This window comes from Pelodiscus sinensis, chromosome 12 (genome assembly GCF_052426305.1).
Source record: "Pelodiscus sinensis isolate ZL-2025 chromosome 12, ASM5242630v1, whole genome shotgun sequence".
NCBI lineage: Eukaryota > Metazoa > Chordata > Testudines > Trionychidae > Pelodiscus > Pelodiscus sinensis.
The window spans coordinates 973,278-989,622 of NC_143063.1; the positions used below are offsets into that span (position 1 = coordinate 973,278).

The 16,345-nt window shown below is 65.1% G+C and overlaps 1 protein-coding gene across 1 annotated transcript in view; it reads left to right on the forward strand.

Annotated features, from left to right (window-relative positions):
- The window catches only part of VAC14 (VAC14 component of PIKFYVE complex), a 111,211-nt gene that overhangs the window by 77,146 nt on the left and 17,720 nt on the right, over nt 1–16,345 (forward strand). Inside the window, exon 15 of the mRNA XM_075940642.2 lies at nt 15,166–15,340. Coding sequence (XP_075796757.2) covers nt 15,166–15,340 — 175 coding nt within the window. The remainder of the gene's footprint in view (nt 1–15,165; nt 15,341–16,345) is intronic.

The following is a 16,345-nucleotide window of genomic DNA, read 5'->3' on the forward strand; positions in this document are numbered from 1 at the left end:
GCCTGGGGGTCTCCTAGACAAATCTCCTTGGGCTTGGCTTTCTGATCTGCTAGAAAAACTCTTCTAACCCTTGTCTGCCCCCCTGCAGTGTGTGCGCGGGTGGGTAACGCACGCAGAGCAGCCCCTGGGAGCTGGGCGCCTGAGTGGCCGTTGCTGGGTTCTGCTCTTCCCCAGGCAGTGGGGTTGAAAACCCCTTTGCTGCAGGTGGACGCCGCAGCTCATAACCACTCCAGGCAGGTGTGCACAGGCCAGATGCCGCTTTCCAGCGAGCTTGCGAGGGGCTGCACTGCTCGTTAGCGTCTCGGAGCCCTGGGAACGCTCTCGCCTCCAGAGGGGCAGGAGCAGTTTGTATCATTCGGCAGTGCAGGGTGGGAACAACCCCTCTGCCCGGCGTGGCAACGAGGGCCTGCCCAGCCGGCATTCCAAGGGGCGGCAGGAACTCCAGCCCCAGTGCCAGGGAGAGACGTCCCAACACCTGCATGTGCGGCAAGAGTAGGGCCAGGCTGTGACGTGCCTCTGCTCTCGGGGGAGAAGGAAGGGAGCCGCGACCCTGTGTATTCGTTAGTCACTCGGGCGCCACAGGGCGACTTACTGATTTTGAAGACCTGTAGTCTGGCACCCCCCAGAAAACACCAAGCGGAAGAGAATCCGACTTGAGACGGGGTTATGGGCGGGGCGCTCCACCTTCCCGGATTACTGCAGCTTGTGCAGGCGGCTGATTTGTCGGGCGTACCTCAAGTTTCACCTCCCTTAAACTCCTTCTCCCCAGAGTCTGACCTACAACTACCAGCTCGTCAGAGCTCCCACGCGGCTTGGGAAGGAACTAGGACGCGCCAGCTTTCCGCCTTTTCTCTTCGTCCGCCCGCAGCCTTCTTCCTTACCTCAGTCTGCCGGAGCCTCCCCATGTATCCATCCTTGGAAGGCCAGTTGCTGCTGCCAGCCGCCCCGAGGAAGGGGGCAGACCTAGTGGCTAGCTGAGTGGAGCCAAAGGGCACCGCTGAACCGTCTTTTCTCCTCCCGTCCAAGTACTTCGCCTTTCCCTGCCTCTTGGCCTCCACGCACCTCCCCTAGTCATCAGTGACCACCCAGGAGCTGGAATCTGTCGGCAGCTCTTCCCCTGCTCGGCTGTTCTCCCGTGTGCGGTATCCGACACTCATCCCTGCCGTGCTCTTGCACCCAGCATGGCATTGGCAGTGACCCCTGCAGCCACTGATGTTCCAGGGCTGCTTAGCTTCTCCTCCATCCTGCTGTAACCCGTCAGGGGAATGCACTCGGTCTTTCTGGCCTTCTCCGTCACTCCGCTGTCCCATGGCCAGTCTGCAGAACTAGTCACTTGTGCTCCGGACAGCTTGCTTCACAATCAGATTCCCTGAATACCCTGAGTCAGGCTTCTTTCTTCAGGCTCTCCTCCCTTCGCTCCTTGCCTGGCTTCCGCTTCCTTCTGCCAGGCTAAATTTGTCACCTCCCTTCAAGCTGGCCTGAGAGCTGGACCTGAGCCGGAACCCCCTCGACCCCGAACGCTGGATCCAAGCTGCGCATCTTAGTCCTGGTGCTGCTCTGCCCCCTCCGCCCTCCAGATTCACTTTCATCCCTCTCCTGCGCGCCTTTGTCTTCTGCCCTCCTCGGCTGGCCACTCATGCTTTGCTCTCTGCCTTCTGAGGTCACCCTGCCTGTGGCAGCCAGCCACTGAGCTCAGGCCACTAAGAGCTGTGCGGATGCTGCGGTGCTTTTCGTTGGGGTCCCCATGCCTCCGCCTCGCTGCAGCATCGCACGGTGAGCACGAGACCTGGGCGCCAGGCTTCCTGCCAGGGCGGTGCGAGGGGCTGCTCTCCTCCAAATCCTGCCTTGAACCTCGCTCCCACTGCCCCACTATCGGCTTCCAGTGCTGGGCTCCCTTGCTGCCCCCAAGACCCTGTTCCAGCGCGGAGCTGTCGCTCCTACGTGTCCTGTCGGCCGTTTCAGTTCCTTCGTGCGGATCCAGGCCTCCGGAACGTGAATTGCACTGGGCTCAGCAGAACACCTGCCGCTCCCCTCGCCCTAAACACCAGGCTGCTGCAGGAGCAGGACTGAAAGTGGAGGACGTGGCCAGCATGCCAGCCCCTTGGCAGATGTGGGGCGCCCCTGCCATTTTGCTGCTGGGCTCAAGCAGCTGACGGGGGGCTCTGTCCCAGCTGTTTGCCTACAAGGGCTGGTTTGCCCACACTGCCGTAGGACAGCAGCGGCGCCGGGGAGCTCCCGTCGCCCCGCGACAGCTCCAAGATTGTGGAGAGGGCCACGGGGGCAGCTAGACCTCGCCCCCTTCCCCCTGCGGCCGCCTGCATCCACTGGCCCTTCTCATGCTGCCTCCAGACCTGGCTAAGCAGCTGAGGCTGAGCTGCTGTTAGCCTGGCTTGCAGCCAGCTCTAACCTATTTTACTTCTCATGCAAGAAATTGTATGGGCGGAAATAAGGAGCGTGTCAGTTTCCTTGAAAATTAGGCCACAGCTGTCAGCTTGAAAGGAGAGCATCCCTCTCCCAGGAGAAACCACCAGGAGCGGTGGCTGCCTGGCGCACCGACATCTAGAGAGCAGCCTTGTGCTTTGGTGCTGGAACAGGGCCTGGTGGGGACGTGCCGCACTCGCAGGCGTGACAAGGGGTGGGGCCTGGTGCTTCATTCATTCGTCGCTTGGAGCTCAGAGCGGGGATGGGCCGGGGCCCCTTGTTAGGAGTCAGTGGCCTCTGGGCGTAGAGCTCAGGCCACGCTGCCATTTGCACCTGGGAGGCATGTCCCGCCTGACGGACACGGCTGCCTCCGCAGAGCCTGCAGCGCCTCCCCGTGTTCGGGGTGAGATTGGCGCTGCTTGGCTTCCCACGCTGCGCAGCGGGGCCATGACGCCTGCAGGCGTTGCCGGCCTCCGTTCCCTTTTACCTGTTGCCCTTCCCAGGAACCCTGCCAGAGCCAAGGGGTTCTCAGGAACACACAGTCTGCAATGCTGGCCCTTGGCTGGGGGTGGATGTTGCTGACGCAAGGTGCTTGAATCTGATGTCTCATCCTCCGGCTCCCAAAAGGGCTTGGCGGGACCGGTCATGGTGGTGGTGATCTTCTCTTTCCAATGAGTCTCCGGTGGAGACGCAGCATCCCTCCTGCTTCTTGCACGGTGCCCTTCTGGCTGGGGTGACTCTGGCCATGTGTCATCTACAGTAAGGATGTTAAATATTGACTGTTGACTAATCGAATAGTCCATGCATGTTGCAAAAGCGCCAGGTGGAGCCCGGGATCAGCTGGATTCCCCATGTGCAGCCTGTTGCTGGGCTCCCTGCAGCGTTTCAAAGTGACAGCGCCACATGGAGCCCGGGAGAGTCCCCAGCTGATCCCGGGCTCCACACGGTGCTGCTGCTTTGAAACGCCACGTGCAGCCTGTTTCCGGGCTCCCCGCGGCGTTTCAAAGTGACAGCGCCGCATGGAGCCCAGGAGAGTCCCCAGCTGATCCTGGGCTCCACACGGTGCTGCTGCTTTGAAATGCCACATGCAGCCTGTTTCCGGGCTCCCCGCGGCGTTTCAAAGTGACAGTGCCACATGGAGCCCGGGAGAGTCCCCAGCTGATCCCGGGCTCCACGCGGTGCTGCCGCTTTGAGACGCCACGTGCAGCCTGGGGACACCCCTGCTGGCCCTGGGCTGCATGCGGCATTTCAAAGCGGCAGCGCTGCCTAGATTGCAGCATCTGGCCCCAAGCTCCAAAGTGGCAGTGCCACGTGAAGTACCTCCTCCCCCTTTCCCCTGCCCACTTGTTGTCTCTTTGATAGAGGCAGCAAGCGGGGGGAGCCACTAGTCCTTCGCATCCCTAATTTACAGTCCCCCCTGCACTGTGGACGAGGTGGGGAGAACTGGGGCACAGACGCCCAGGGAGCAGGCAGCAGATGCCGAATGTGTTTTCTATGTACTTAAGTCTCAAGGCACCTCCGCGCCCGAGACTGCGCTGTGCAAGGCCTGATGGACCTTGGGCCTGATGGACCCTCACTGTGTATTAGCTCTTCTTGGTTCCCCCTCCAGTCCCTGGCTGGTCTGGCTTTGGGGAGGAGGTTGGACTTGAAGGCCTCCTGAGGTCTCTGCCAACCTTCATCTTCTCTGAGTTCATCAGCTGTAGACTCTTCTTGGTACCCTCTCCCATCCCCCTTCCTTAGCCCAAGCTGCTCTTTCCCTGGCCTGGGGCGGATCAAGCTGAGCTATTTTGTGGGTCTCGTAATGATTCGGGGTCTAAGACCCAAACCTGGGCCATTGGACTGATGTTCAACAAGCTCTTCCAGGGCGGAGCGCCTGCCCCTTCCTCCTCCGGTGCTGAAACAAGCCCTGGCCGCCGTCCAGCTCTGCCTGGGTGGGATGTGGCCCCGGGCAGGCAGAGAGGCGGGGCTTGGAGCCCCTGCTTCGCCACATGGCTAATGGCTGCGATTCGGCCGCCTGCAGAATTGCGTCACCCCGTCCGTGACCGCTCTCGCTTACAGAGCCACAAAGCAGCTTCCCCAGAGGCCACCTGCAGGTTCAGAGTCGGGGGTTGCCAATCCCAAAATATTAAAACCGGCCCATGGTGCCTAGGAGCCGCCGGCTGCTGCAGCAGTGACCAGACTGAGCACGGGGATGGGGTAGGAGGAGCCGTGTGGCTGTGGGAGGAGGGGGGGGCAGACTGGTGTCTTTTCCCAGGGGTACTACTGACTCACTTGGGCGTTGTTGTCTCTCCGGGCCTGTTTCCTGTCCGTAGAATGGGGCTGCGCGCTCTCCCCGCCCGTATAAGGGTTCTCTGTGCTCCGTGTGCTTAGAGGGTGAGAAACGCATGGATGTGGGTCTGAATCTGCCATTGGCCCTGGGGCGACGTGGGTCCGGGAGCAGTCTTGTGGGATCTGCCCTGCTGCGTGGTCTCCTTCATCCCGGAGCATCGTCTTCCCTGCCTCTGCAGCATTCCCGTCCCCTGGCACTGGGGGAGCAGGGTCCCTGAACTGCAGCCCCCCAGCGCTGCCCTGGGGCGAGCAGCCAGCTCGCCATCCCAGTAGCACGTGCCCGGAGCCGTCAGACCATGCCGTGTGGGTTGCTTTTTGCATTGGCGCTGCCAGTGGGGAGTTTGGGAGCAGTGCCCTGTTCCGCAGACTCAGCAAGGATACATTGCAAAATAACAAACATCTGACCAAAGCTATTTTGCAACTGTAGTACAGCTCCCCCCTTTTCCCTCCCCCGTGTGCAGCGCGCGCATGCCTGCCTTCGCTTCCGCTCAGCACTGGCGCTGGATATAGGCTGGGGGGGTAGATTTTATTGGTAAGTATCCATACACGCTAGTTTTGCTGTACACAAGCAACTCAGTGGCAAAATATTTCCATGGACTAGGATCAAAGTTTACACATAGGCCAGGTAAAAGTTCCTAAGCTGCGTTTTTCTTACTCCAGTTGAGGGATATTTACGCGGTGTATTTAGACATGCCATGTTGACAATTTGTATTTTGACGGTTACAAAGTTTTCATTTTCTGCATCTCAACACTTTCTGTCATAAAATACTTGCCTGACCCGCCCCCCTTGCAATCTCACACAATTGTGAAGGTTTAAATTAATCTAAAACTTAACAATAAACTGATACTATCAGTCCCAATTCCAGATGAATAAACATCGGGTTCTGCTAAGCCCTCCCTTTCTCTGCTTTAGATAGTCCCTCTGGTGCTGTTTCTCAGTCTGTCCTAAAACACTTGACAAGGGAAGCCAGTGCCATGACCCCATTTTACAGTTGGGGAAATTGAGGCACAAGGGGCGGAGAAGGCCTGTTCAGGGTCATCCAGCAGGTTAGTGGGGGTGCTGGGACTAGAACCCATGTTTCTTGAGTGCAGCCCTGGGCCCATGCTGCCTCCTTCACATGCCAGCAGGGTCACAGCCTTTCGAACATGGGTGGTGCATTTCTGGAGCCCCCAGAGCACTTGAAGCGACCTCCAGTGCCCTGAATTGCAGCCTCTGTGTGCTGCACTCTCGGAGGGGGCCCCGCAAACTCCCTCGCTTTGCCCCTCCTCTGCCTGGCAGCCCCGGCCTGAGCCCTGTGGCCTTGGCTGGGTATTGCCTCCTGGCCCGGGGAGCAGGCCATCCCGTGCATGTGCCTCCCCTGGAGCTCGTGAGGGCTGATGCATGGGCCAGCTGACAGTCTCCTCGCTGCTGAGGACCTAACCCCCTGAGGACGACGGGCAGCTGCTTTGCAAAGCACCAGCCCTGAGATCTCTGCCCCACGGGCTGGAGGGAACAAGCAGCGGCTTGATTCTCGCCTCGCCAGCCTGGGCAGGAGCCAGGCCAGAGGCCCACAGCCCCTTCGGCTGGGCTGCGGCAAAACCTTTGTGCCTGGCCTGTTGAGCTGCCATACAGCGCCGCTGGGCCCCTCTGCTCCCTGCCAGCCCCTTCCCCACACCCGGAGCCTTGAGCCCCTTCTCCTGTGGGCTAGGGAGGGTCCCTTCCGTGGGGGGAACCAGCGCCCGCTCACCCGTCGGCTGGCCCGGCCGGGCCTAGTGGCCAGGGGCAGCTCTGGCCAGCGCGGTTCCTTCTGTGTGGTTGTTGGGGGCAGCTGAGGTGGGGCTTGGATCTGACCCACGTGCTGTCGGAAGGGGCCCTGGGCAGGGCGCTGGGGAGGCCCAGCCAACGTGCGTAAATCGTGTCCCCTCCCCTATGTGTGCATGGCAGCCGGGAGGCTTCTCACGGGCAGTGTCCGGCGGCTTGGTCCAGGCACCGCATCAGGGCCCGCTGACCGCCGCTCCTCCGGTTCCTCCTTGCCGCCTGTGCCGGCTAGCCAGCACCCCCCCCCTGCTTCCACGCGCCTCAGCCGCCTGAGAGCCATTGACCAGAAGAGGGCTTGTCCTACGTGGGGGTACCTGCCCCCTTCCTCGGGCTTGGGCCAGCCTGGACCCCCAGTATGGGGCTGCCTTCTGGCTACAGTGCATGCGGCACATGCCCACCCTGGATCAGAGCCTCCCCTCTGGCAGAGCAGCAGCTACAGGAGGGAGATTCCTGGGTTTGTGCGTGGCCATCGCCCCCCGCGGCGCTTGCCTCAGGGAAAGGAGGGCCTGTGTGTTGGGAGGGACGGCGCTGTGCCGCGGGCCGGTGAATGGGTCTTGCCGGTGAGCGCATGGCCCGGTCTGGAGGGGAGAGTGAACCTTCCCTCCCTGCGCGCAGCTACCCGGCGGCAGGGCTCCCCGCTTCCACGTCTCCCCGGCCTCTGACCCAGCCTCTGAGTCCTCCTGCCGCTGCACAGAGCGAGGCTCACGCTGCTAGACCTGGGCCTTAAATACCAAGATGCTGGCCAAGAGCTGCCTGGACAAGCAGAGGCCCTGCCACGTCCTGGGTTCTGTCCCTTCGCGGAGGCCCACAGGTCCTTCCTGCTCTGGGTCTTGTTGGAGCGGGCTCACGCGGGCCGTGCCCGGGGGCTGCCGCACCCCTCGGCTGGCTACTGAGCCGTGTCCTCCTGGTTCTTCCCCGGCAGAGCCCGTCCTTTCCCCTCTTCCTCCCTCCTGGGCACCCTGCTGGCCGCCCGCCCGGAAGGGGGACCAGGGCCGCCCGCTCAGCGTGTGGCGTCCGCACGGCGCCGGTGCGCCTTGGGGCCGTGTTTCGCGGGAGGCTTGACCCTCCAGACTGGTGCATGTTCCCCAGGAGCGGTGGGGAGTGGTCCCCACACTCAGCACTCGGCGAGACCCCGGCTGCTCTCCTGGCACTTTCAGAGTAGGCCACGGCCTGGAGCAGGCAGGGTTGCCATGGTTTCCATTGCCCGGAGGGGTGATGGGCACCAATAACAACAACGTGGAGAATTACAATTTTCCTGCCTTAGTGGGGTGGGAAAAATCCTCCCTCCCACTTCAGAGGCCGCTGGACTTCTGACTCCCCCTCTCCTCCCCTCCTGTCCTAATTTTATCCCTGCTGCGGCCGCTTCCTCTTCAAATTCCTAAAGGGCCCCAGCTGTTGAGCAAGGCCTGGCTGCAGCGAGGGGGTCGCGCTGCTTGGTGTGGGCCACGGGAGCCCCCCTTGGCCGGTGCTAAGGCGGCGTCAGGACAGCCGGGCCCGGTGGCAGGAGGAAGCAGCCTGGCTCTGCCCCGGCGCTGATGCCGGCCAGAGCTGGAGGAAGGGTGGTGAGAGGGAAGCACAGGAAGGAATTTGCGAGGCCCAGCCAAGTGGAGCTGGTGCGGGAAGCACCGGGCGGGGGGGCAGCCCTCCTTGAAGTGGGGCATGAAGGGTCCGCCTATGGAGACTGCTGCAGCTACGCCACGGGGGGGCTGCTCTGAGAACAGGCCGCCGGCTGGGGCAGAGGGTGTGGAGAGCAGCAGCTGGCACGGGGCACTTACTGTTTGCGGGTGCATAGGGCGAGCCCTGTGCGGTGCAGCAGACGGAGCCCCCATCTTGGCTTTGCTGCTTGCCCCCTTGGTGCCGTGGGCATAGGCCGTGGGGCACTTACCCCCGATCTGCCTGGGCTGTCTCGATTGTTTAGAGGGGAAGCAGCGACGGCCCCGCAAGGCCCGCTGCCTCGGTGTGTGGGGGGCTCGCGGGTGCTGAAGGGAGGTGGCCAAGGCGGGTGCTGGCTCTCGTGGGGCTGTTCGTCGGGGTGCGCCAGCACTGACGTGCCGGAGCAGCTCTGCCTCCCAGCACAAGCCGCCTTCATGCAGCGATGCCCAGGACTGTTGCTAGGCGTGAGGGGAGGGAGCAGCCCCCCGGGCACTGCCCTCGGGGAGGCCAGCAGATCCCACGCCCACCACCAGGAGGAGGCACCTGTGCCTTCCACTGCCATGGCTCTGGTGCCTCTAGCGCCCACGCCCCGTCCGCCAGCGGTCTGCCGGCAACGGGCCTTTCCTGGGGTCTCAGCGCTCCCGCCCCGGGCGCAGGTGGCTCTGCCAGGGAGAGACGCAGAGAAATTGCCTCCAGCCTAGGGAAAGGGGCAGATCTGAATGTGAATTTGGAGTAACCCCTGCAGAGCCGAGGCTGGAGGGGAGGCCCATGTGTTCTGTGCTCTTGTAAGCATGTACAGGGTGCTAGCTGGGCCTGCCCCCTGCTCTGTAATCGGGACCCTCCCTTTTCCCCAGGCCTGGGCTACAGCTCCCGTCGGCCCGTGTGGCTGCTGCTTTCTGCTGCTCCCAGCACTGCAGAAGCTGGGGGCCTGGGGCAGCTTTGCGCTGTTAAACATCCCTTTGCAGGCTGGGGGAGACCTGGGGACCCAGCCACAGCAGACAAAAAGGGAATTCTGGCCAGTCGCAGGAGCAGAGCTTACGTGGCCCTGTTTGCAAGAGACCTCAGCGGAGCCGAGGTCCCCCAGGACAGCTGGGAGGGCAGGTACCCCCAAGCGCTTCCCCGGCCCTAAATGCGTCTCTGGCCTCCCTGCTTGTCTTGGGCTGGTGCGCTCGTGCCCGGCTCTGCCAGGCCACACCCGATGCTGAGACAGGCAGAGGGACCAGATTCCAGCCTCCAGTGTGCTTGCTCTCAAACTGGCCTGCAGGAGCTTGTGCCAGCCTGCAGCCCTGCAGGGCACGGCCATCTCTCCCACAGCTCTGCCCGGGCTCCAGGGCTGATTGCGTCATGCCAGCTTCGGGGAGCAGTAGGGTAGCAGATACGTAGCGCAGGGGCGCCGAAGGATGGCTGCACTCGCCTTTGCTGCGCACTGCTGCAGCGCCCTGCCAGCAGCTCTGGAATCTCCACCACTGCTTGGCTAGCTACAGCCACCTGTTTTCCCCACCCCCCGTGTTTAACACCTGTCTCCTGTTCCCCCTGCCCTGCGCTCCGGAAACTCTTCTCCAGGGGCTGGCTGCCCTGGGTCTCCCAGGGCTGGGAGGTGCTGTGCTGATGGCTTCAGCTGCTGGCAGCTGTTACGGAGGCTGGCAGCTGCACTGGGTTGGCTGACGTGCTTTGGCCAGTCGTTCTCGCCTCTTCTCCACCCCTCCCTTGCACTGGCTTCAGAGAGTCGGAGAACGTAACCCGGAGCCCTGACTCCCAGCAGGGCTGCACTCAAACGGGGAGTCCGGGAGCCCTCCCAGTGCCCCGGCTGGGCCCGAGGGGTCAGTCACGTCCCCAAGCTTCCTGCCCACCTGCTCTCTGCTCTCTGGGCCGGAGCCTGGGTTCCACTTGGGAACAGCGTCTCCCCTCTTCCCGGTCGCCCTGGGGGGCACTGTGCTCATCTCTGCCCACTTGACTTGGAGACCCCGGCCCGAGATGCAGAGGCAAAGCAGTGCAGCCTGCGCCTGGCCCGGCCTGTCTCACCGGGGGGGCTGTTTCTTCCACGCCGAGCGTTTCCAGATTCCCGGGGCTACCGCACACCCGGCAGCCCGTCCTCGCCAGGCCTGCCGGCGGCCAGCGCTTTGCTTCAGACGCCTGTGGAAGGGAACGGGCGCTGGCCAGCAGCACGTCAGAGTTTCTATTTCTGGAGCATGAGCCTTTGGTTGGGCAGAGGGAGAGCCAGAGCTCGCTGGCCTGACAGTGCTGGCTCCGGTGCGGGGTCGTGACCTCTGACCCCCCCGAGCACCACGGCTCCGCCACCGCTGCCTGCCTGGCTCCCTGCACGGCCAGCTTTCCAGGGCAGTGCCCACTTCTGCAGGGCTGGCTGCTTGGGGGGGCCCCCTTGCCTGGCAGCCGGCCCATGGCCTGTGGAAAGCTTAGCTCAATGGACCCAGCCTTGCCGGGGGACACAGTGCTGTGCCGAGCGTGGGGCCCCCTGCGGCATGCCCATGGGCCCTTCGGGGCAAGGAGCCAGGGGTCCCCGTGGTGTGCCTGTGGGCCCTTTGGGGCGAGGAGCCGGGGGGCCCCTGTGGCGTGCCCGTGAGCCCTTCGGGGCGAGGAGCCAGGGGTCCCCGTGGTGTGCCTGTGGGCCCTTTGGGGCGAGGAGCCGGGGGGCCCCTGTGGCGTGCCCGTGAGCCCTTCGGGGCGAGGAGCCAGGGGTCCCTGTGGTGTGCCTGTGGGCCCTTTGGGGCAAGGAGCCAGGGGTCCCTGTGGTGTGCCCATGGGCCCTTTGGGGCAAGGAGCCAGGGGTCCCTGTGGTGTGCCCATGGGCCCTTTGGGGCAAGGAGCCAGGGGTCCCTGTGGTGTGCCCATGGGCCCTTTGGGGCAAGGAGCCAGGGGTCCCTGTGGTGTGCCTGTGAGCCCTTCGGGGCGAGGAGCCGGGGGGCCCCTGTGGCGTGCCTGTGGGCCCTTTGGGGCGAGGAGCCGGGGGGCCCCTGTGGCGTGCCCGTGAGCCCTTCGGGGCGAGGAGCCGGGGCGCCCCTGTGGCGTGCCCGTGAGCCCTTCGGGGCGAGGAGCCGGGGGGCCCCTGTGGCGTGCCCGTGGGCCCTTTGGGGCGAGGAGCCGGGGGGCCCCTGTGGTGTGCCCGTGAGCCCTTTGGGGCGAGGAGCCGGGGGGCCCCTGTGGTGTGCCCGTGAGCCCTTTGGGGCAAGGAGCTGAGGGGCCCCTGTGGCGTGCCCATGGGCCCTTTGGGGCGAGGAGCCGGGGGGCCCTTTGGGGCGAGGAGCCGGGGGGCCCTTTGGGGCGAGGAGCCGGGGGGTCCCCGTGGTGTGCCCATGGGCCCTTTGGGGCGAGGAGCCGGGGGGCCCCTGTGGCGTGCCCATGGGCCCTTTGGGGCGAGGAGCCGGGGGGCCCCTGTGGCGTGCCCGTGAGCCCTTTGGGGCGAGGAGCCGGGGGGCCCCTGTGGTGTGCCCGTGAGCCCTTTGGGGCGAGGAGCCGGGGGGCCCCTGTGGCGTGCCCATGGGCCCTTTGGAGCGAGGAGCCGGGGGGCCCTTTGGGGCGAGGAGCCGGGGGGCCCCTGTGGCATGCCCGTGGGCCCTTCGGGTCAAGGAGCCAGGGGTCCCTGTGGTGTGCCTGTGGGCCCTTTGGGGCGAGGAGCCGGGGGGCCCCTGTGGCGTGCCCATGGGCCCTTTGGGGCGAGGAGCCGGGGGGCCCCTGTGGCGTGCCCATGGGCCCTTCGGGGTGAGGAGCCGGGGGGCCCCTGTGGCGTGCCCGTGAGCCCTTCAGGGCGAGGAGCCGGGGGGCCCCTGTGGCGTGCCCGTGAGCCCTTCGGGGCGAGGAGCCGGGGCGCCCCTGTGGCGTGCCCGTGAGCCCTTCGGGGCGAGGAGCCGGGGGGCCCCTGTGGCGTGCCCGTGAGCCCTTCGGGGCGAGGAGCCGGGGGGCCCCTGTGGCGTGCCCGTGGGCCCTTTGGGGCGAGGAGCCGGGGGGGCCCCCACAGTGTGCCCGTGGGCCCTTCGGGGCAAGGAGCCAGGGGGCCCCTGTGGTGTGCCCGTGGGCCCTTCGGGGCAAGGAGCCGGGGGGCCCCTGTGGCGTGCCCGTGGGCCCTTCGGGGCAAGGAGCCGGGGGGCCCCTGTGGCTTGTCTGTGAGCCCTTCGGGGCAAGGAGCCGGGGGGCCCCTGTGGCGTGCCCGTGGGCCCTTTGGGGCGAGGAGCCGGGGGGCCCCTGTGGCGTGCCCGTGGGCCCTTTGGGGCGAGGAGTTGGGGGGGTCCCCGTGGTGTGCCCGTGGGCCCTTCGGGGCGAGGAGCCGGGGGGGGCCCCACAGTGTGCCCGTGAGCCCTTCGGGGCAAGGAGCCGGGGGGCCCCTGTGGTGTGCCCGTGGGCCCTTCGGGGCAAGGAGCCGGGGGGCCCCTGTGGTGTGCCCGTGGGCCCTTCGGGGCAAGGAGCCGGGGGGCCCCTGTGGCGTGCCCGTGGGCCCTTTGGGGCGAGGAGTTGGGGGGGCCCCACAGTGTGCCTGTGGGCCCTTCGGGGCAAGGAGCCGGGGGGCCCCTGTGGCTTGTCTGTGAGCCCTTCGGGGCAAGGAGCCGGGGGGCCCCTGTGGCGTGCCTGTGAGCCCTTTGGGGCAAGGAGCCGGGGGGCCCCTGTGGCGTGCCCGTGGGCCCTTTGGGGCGAGGAGCCGGGGGGCCCCTGTGGCGTGCCCGTGGGCCCTTTGGGGCGAGGAGTTGGGGGGGTCCCCGTGGTGTGCCCGTGGGCCCTTTGGGGCGAGGAGCCGGGGGGCCCCTGTGGCGTGCCCGTGGGCCCTTTGGGGCGAGGAGCCAGGGGGCCCCTGTGGCGTGCCTGTGAGCCCTTCGAGGCAAGGAGTTGGGGGGCCCCTCCGGCGTGCCCGTGGGCCCTTTGGGGCGAGGAGCCGGGGGGCCCCTGCGGCTTCCTGTATTTTCTGTCCCCTGGTCTGTCTGCCCTGCTCCAAGGGGAAGTGTTTAATCCCAAAAGCACACGTCTGCAGCCACTTACGTAAGAATAGCTGGTGTAAACGGGCTTGTTTACGGCTGCCGGTTCTACTCGAAGGCAGCGCCTGAGGCATGTGAGCGTGGGTTATGTAAAGCTCTGCACAGAGACTAATTGTCGGCCGGCACCGCGTCGCTAATTGGACCGCGACGCCTTAAGCTGCTCTGGCCGCCCTGCCTCCGGCAGCCCCACGGGAGCGGGATTCCTGCGCTCGGGGGAGGGCTGTCACGAGCGCGCCGCGTCCTGCCGTCTGGGCGAGTGCGCAGGGTGCTGCCGCGGGGGCTTTCCACGCGCTGCGGGGCATTGTGCGCTGGGGCGGATGGCCCTGCCACAGGGGTGTGGCTGCCCCCCGCTCTGCCTCCTCTTCCTCCCTGCCGCCGCCTTCCTGGGTCGTCTTAGTGCGGCGGGAGCCCCTCTCCTATTGACTGGGCCAGGCCTTCTCCTCCGCCCTCTGAATTCCAGTTCAGCATCCCAGGTTCCTCCAGCCCTGCCCAGAGCTGTCCCCAGAGCCCCCCTCACCCCTGCCCTCCCGAGCCGTGCTCTGGGAAATGCTGCTCCCTAAGGATGAGAGAGGCGGCACGCTTCCAGCCCTCCGCGCTACCCTGAGTGCGCCGGATCACCGGGCAATAGCACCCAGAGCTCTGGTCCAACACGGAGTCTGGCGAGGGCCAGATGTAGTGAAGTCAAGGCAGGGACCTGAGCACCAGGCTGGCTCGGGCCCATCCAGCAGGTCACCAGTGGGTCTGTCTGCAGTGGTGTGTGTTCTGCCCTGGCTCACGCTGAGCCCAGGGTCCAGTGAGTAATGTTGGGGGCACAGCTCGCTGACCTCTGCTAGCATGGCCCTTCGGCTCGGGGGCCTCCCTGGAATATGAGGGGGCGCCGGGGGTCTGTGGGGGAAGGGGCATTGTGGGGGGTGACTGGGCATTGAAAAGAAAACGGGCTTGGGAGTCTAACCCTGGTTTTGCCCAGTGGGCAAGAGGGGATGGCTCAGGCCCTTCTCCAGCATCTCCGGGTGCTGAAGGCTGCTGGACCGGGCAGCTGCTGGCACAGAGTAGCCAGGCGGGTTGGGCAGCAGTTCGGGTGCCCTTGAGCAAACTGTCCAGAACCGCAGTGAGCTGGGGGGACACGGAGCCGCTGCAGAGCAGAGAAAACCCTCGAATCCAAACACGCAAAGGACAGTCTGGGGGTTGGGAAAAGCCCGGCTGGGAGCAGCTTGCGCCCTCCGAGCCCGCTCACGGAGCACCCTGCGTTCGCAGCAGCGTTCAGACCTGCGCTGCCAGCGACAGGAACGGATTTGCAGCCGCTCCCAGCCGCCCTGTTCAGGTGGGCTGGCCGGCAAGAGGTCTGGCTTTGACTCTGCCACCTTGCAGAACTCCCTCCACCTGTATGTGCCTCGGTTTCCCTGTCTGTACCGGGGCCTTTCCTACCTGCCCCTGAAGGATTCTGGCAGCTGTCAGGAAATCCGCTCTCCAGGTCCTGGCAGGGAAGCGCAGCAACAGTGCCAAAAGCCATCTAGAGGGAGCAATGGAAAGTCCGGGGCAGGGGGACAGGGAGCGCAGTTCCCCACATCTGGAGGATTGTGTTCTGTTCTGAGCACCTCTGCTCCAGAGGGGCGTGATCACAAGGGAGGGAGTCGTGAGGGCAACGGAGACGAGTGCCTAGGGAAGGGTGCAGCACTCTGGAGGAGCAAACAGCCCCTAGGGCGTGGGCGTGGCTGTGTCTCCGAGTGGCTGAAAGTCCCAGCACCTTTGGCATGGCGAGCTCTGTCTACAGGCCTGGCCCTGCTCTCCACCAGCTGGAGCGCTGGGCTGGCTCGGGACACAACACTCCCTTGGCCTTGCGGGAGGCACGTGGTCTCTGCCGTCCTCATGTCCCTACGCTACACGGCCACCTTCCCAGCGCAGTGTGGTGTGTGGATCTGCCGTGAGGGTCCGAGACTGGAGAAATAACCTTCTTTCGCCTTCCGTTTCTCTCGCCTCACCACGCAGGCAGCTTTGTCTGCTTCTCAATGCAGAAAACATCTTCCACTCCATGGCGGACATCCTGCTGCGGGAAGAGGACCTCAAGTTCGCCTCCACTATGGTCCACACTCTCAACACAATACTGCTGACCTCCTCCGAGCTCTTCCAGCTGAGAAACCAGCTCAAGGACCTCAAGACCCCGGTATGTCGGGTAGGAGCATGCCCGCCTCTTCCCCTCCACGGGTGCCCGTGGCCGAGGCTGGCCTGTGCCCAGGCAGAGTGGACTCCTGCAGATGTAGGCCGACAGCTGAGTGTGGGCTGGGAATGAACTTGGGGCAAGGCTGCGGGGCAGTGGGAAGGGTGCCTGGCCTTTTCCTCTGGCTGGTACGGAATGGCGTAGTCCTCTGGGCCCCCCGCATCTCGTCTGTCTCCTCCGTCGTGGCTGGCTGCTAAGGAGCCGCTCGGGGTTTCGTCCGGTCCCTGCCACGCACTCAGGTTCCCCTCCAGGGGCCAGTGTGTCGTGCCCAGGATAGGGGTCGGGTCCCGCTCTTCACGTTACCAGGCCTTGCGAGTCCTCTAGCCTGCTCCCGACTCACCTGATCTATTCCTGGCTTGAGCTTTTCAGCAGTACGGTGCGTCGAGGTGCAGGGAACAGCAGCTGAGAGTCAGCCCGAAGGGCCGGCCAGCCCTGTGCCCTGTCTGCCCACAGTGGCCAGTGCCCCGTGAATGCCCCACGGGGAGGGAACAGACCAGGGAGTCATCCAGTGATGCCTCCCCTGTCGCCCCGTCCCAGCTCTGGGCAATTCAGGGACCCCCAGAGCTTAGGCTGGCGTCCATGGACTGAGCTGGCCCTCCGCGCTCTTAGCTTCACAGCTCCCCTGGGCACTGGTCCCACAGGCTAGACCAGTGTCACTGGGCCCTGGTTCTTGCGTCACCCAGTCGTGGCTTAGACCCTGGCCCGCTGGCTCTCCGAGCTGCCTGCTTCCGCAGTCGGGCTGGGGCGTGGACGCGGTTCCGTCGCCCCCTGTACAAGGCGGGGGGAGCCGCCCGCGTGCTGTTCCCGACGAGGGGTACCACACGTTCTGCCACTCTTTCCTAGCAGCTGCTGTTGGCTTTGCTGTTCCTCGGCGGCACGCTGCCCATGCTGGAATGGGAGGAGGGCAGTGCTGTACGGGGGTGCCAGTGGGGGCTTGGAGGCAGCCCCAGG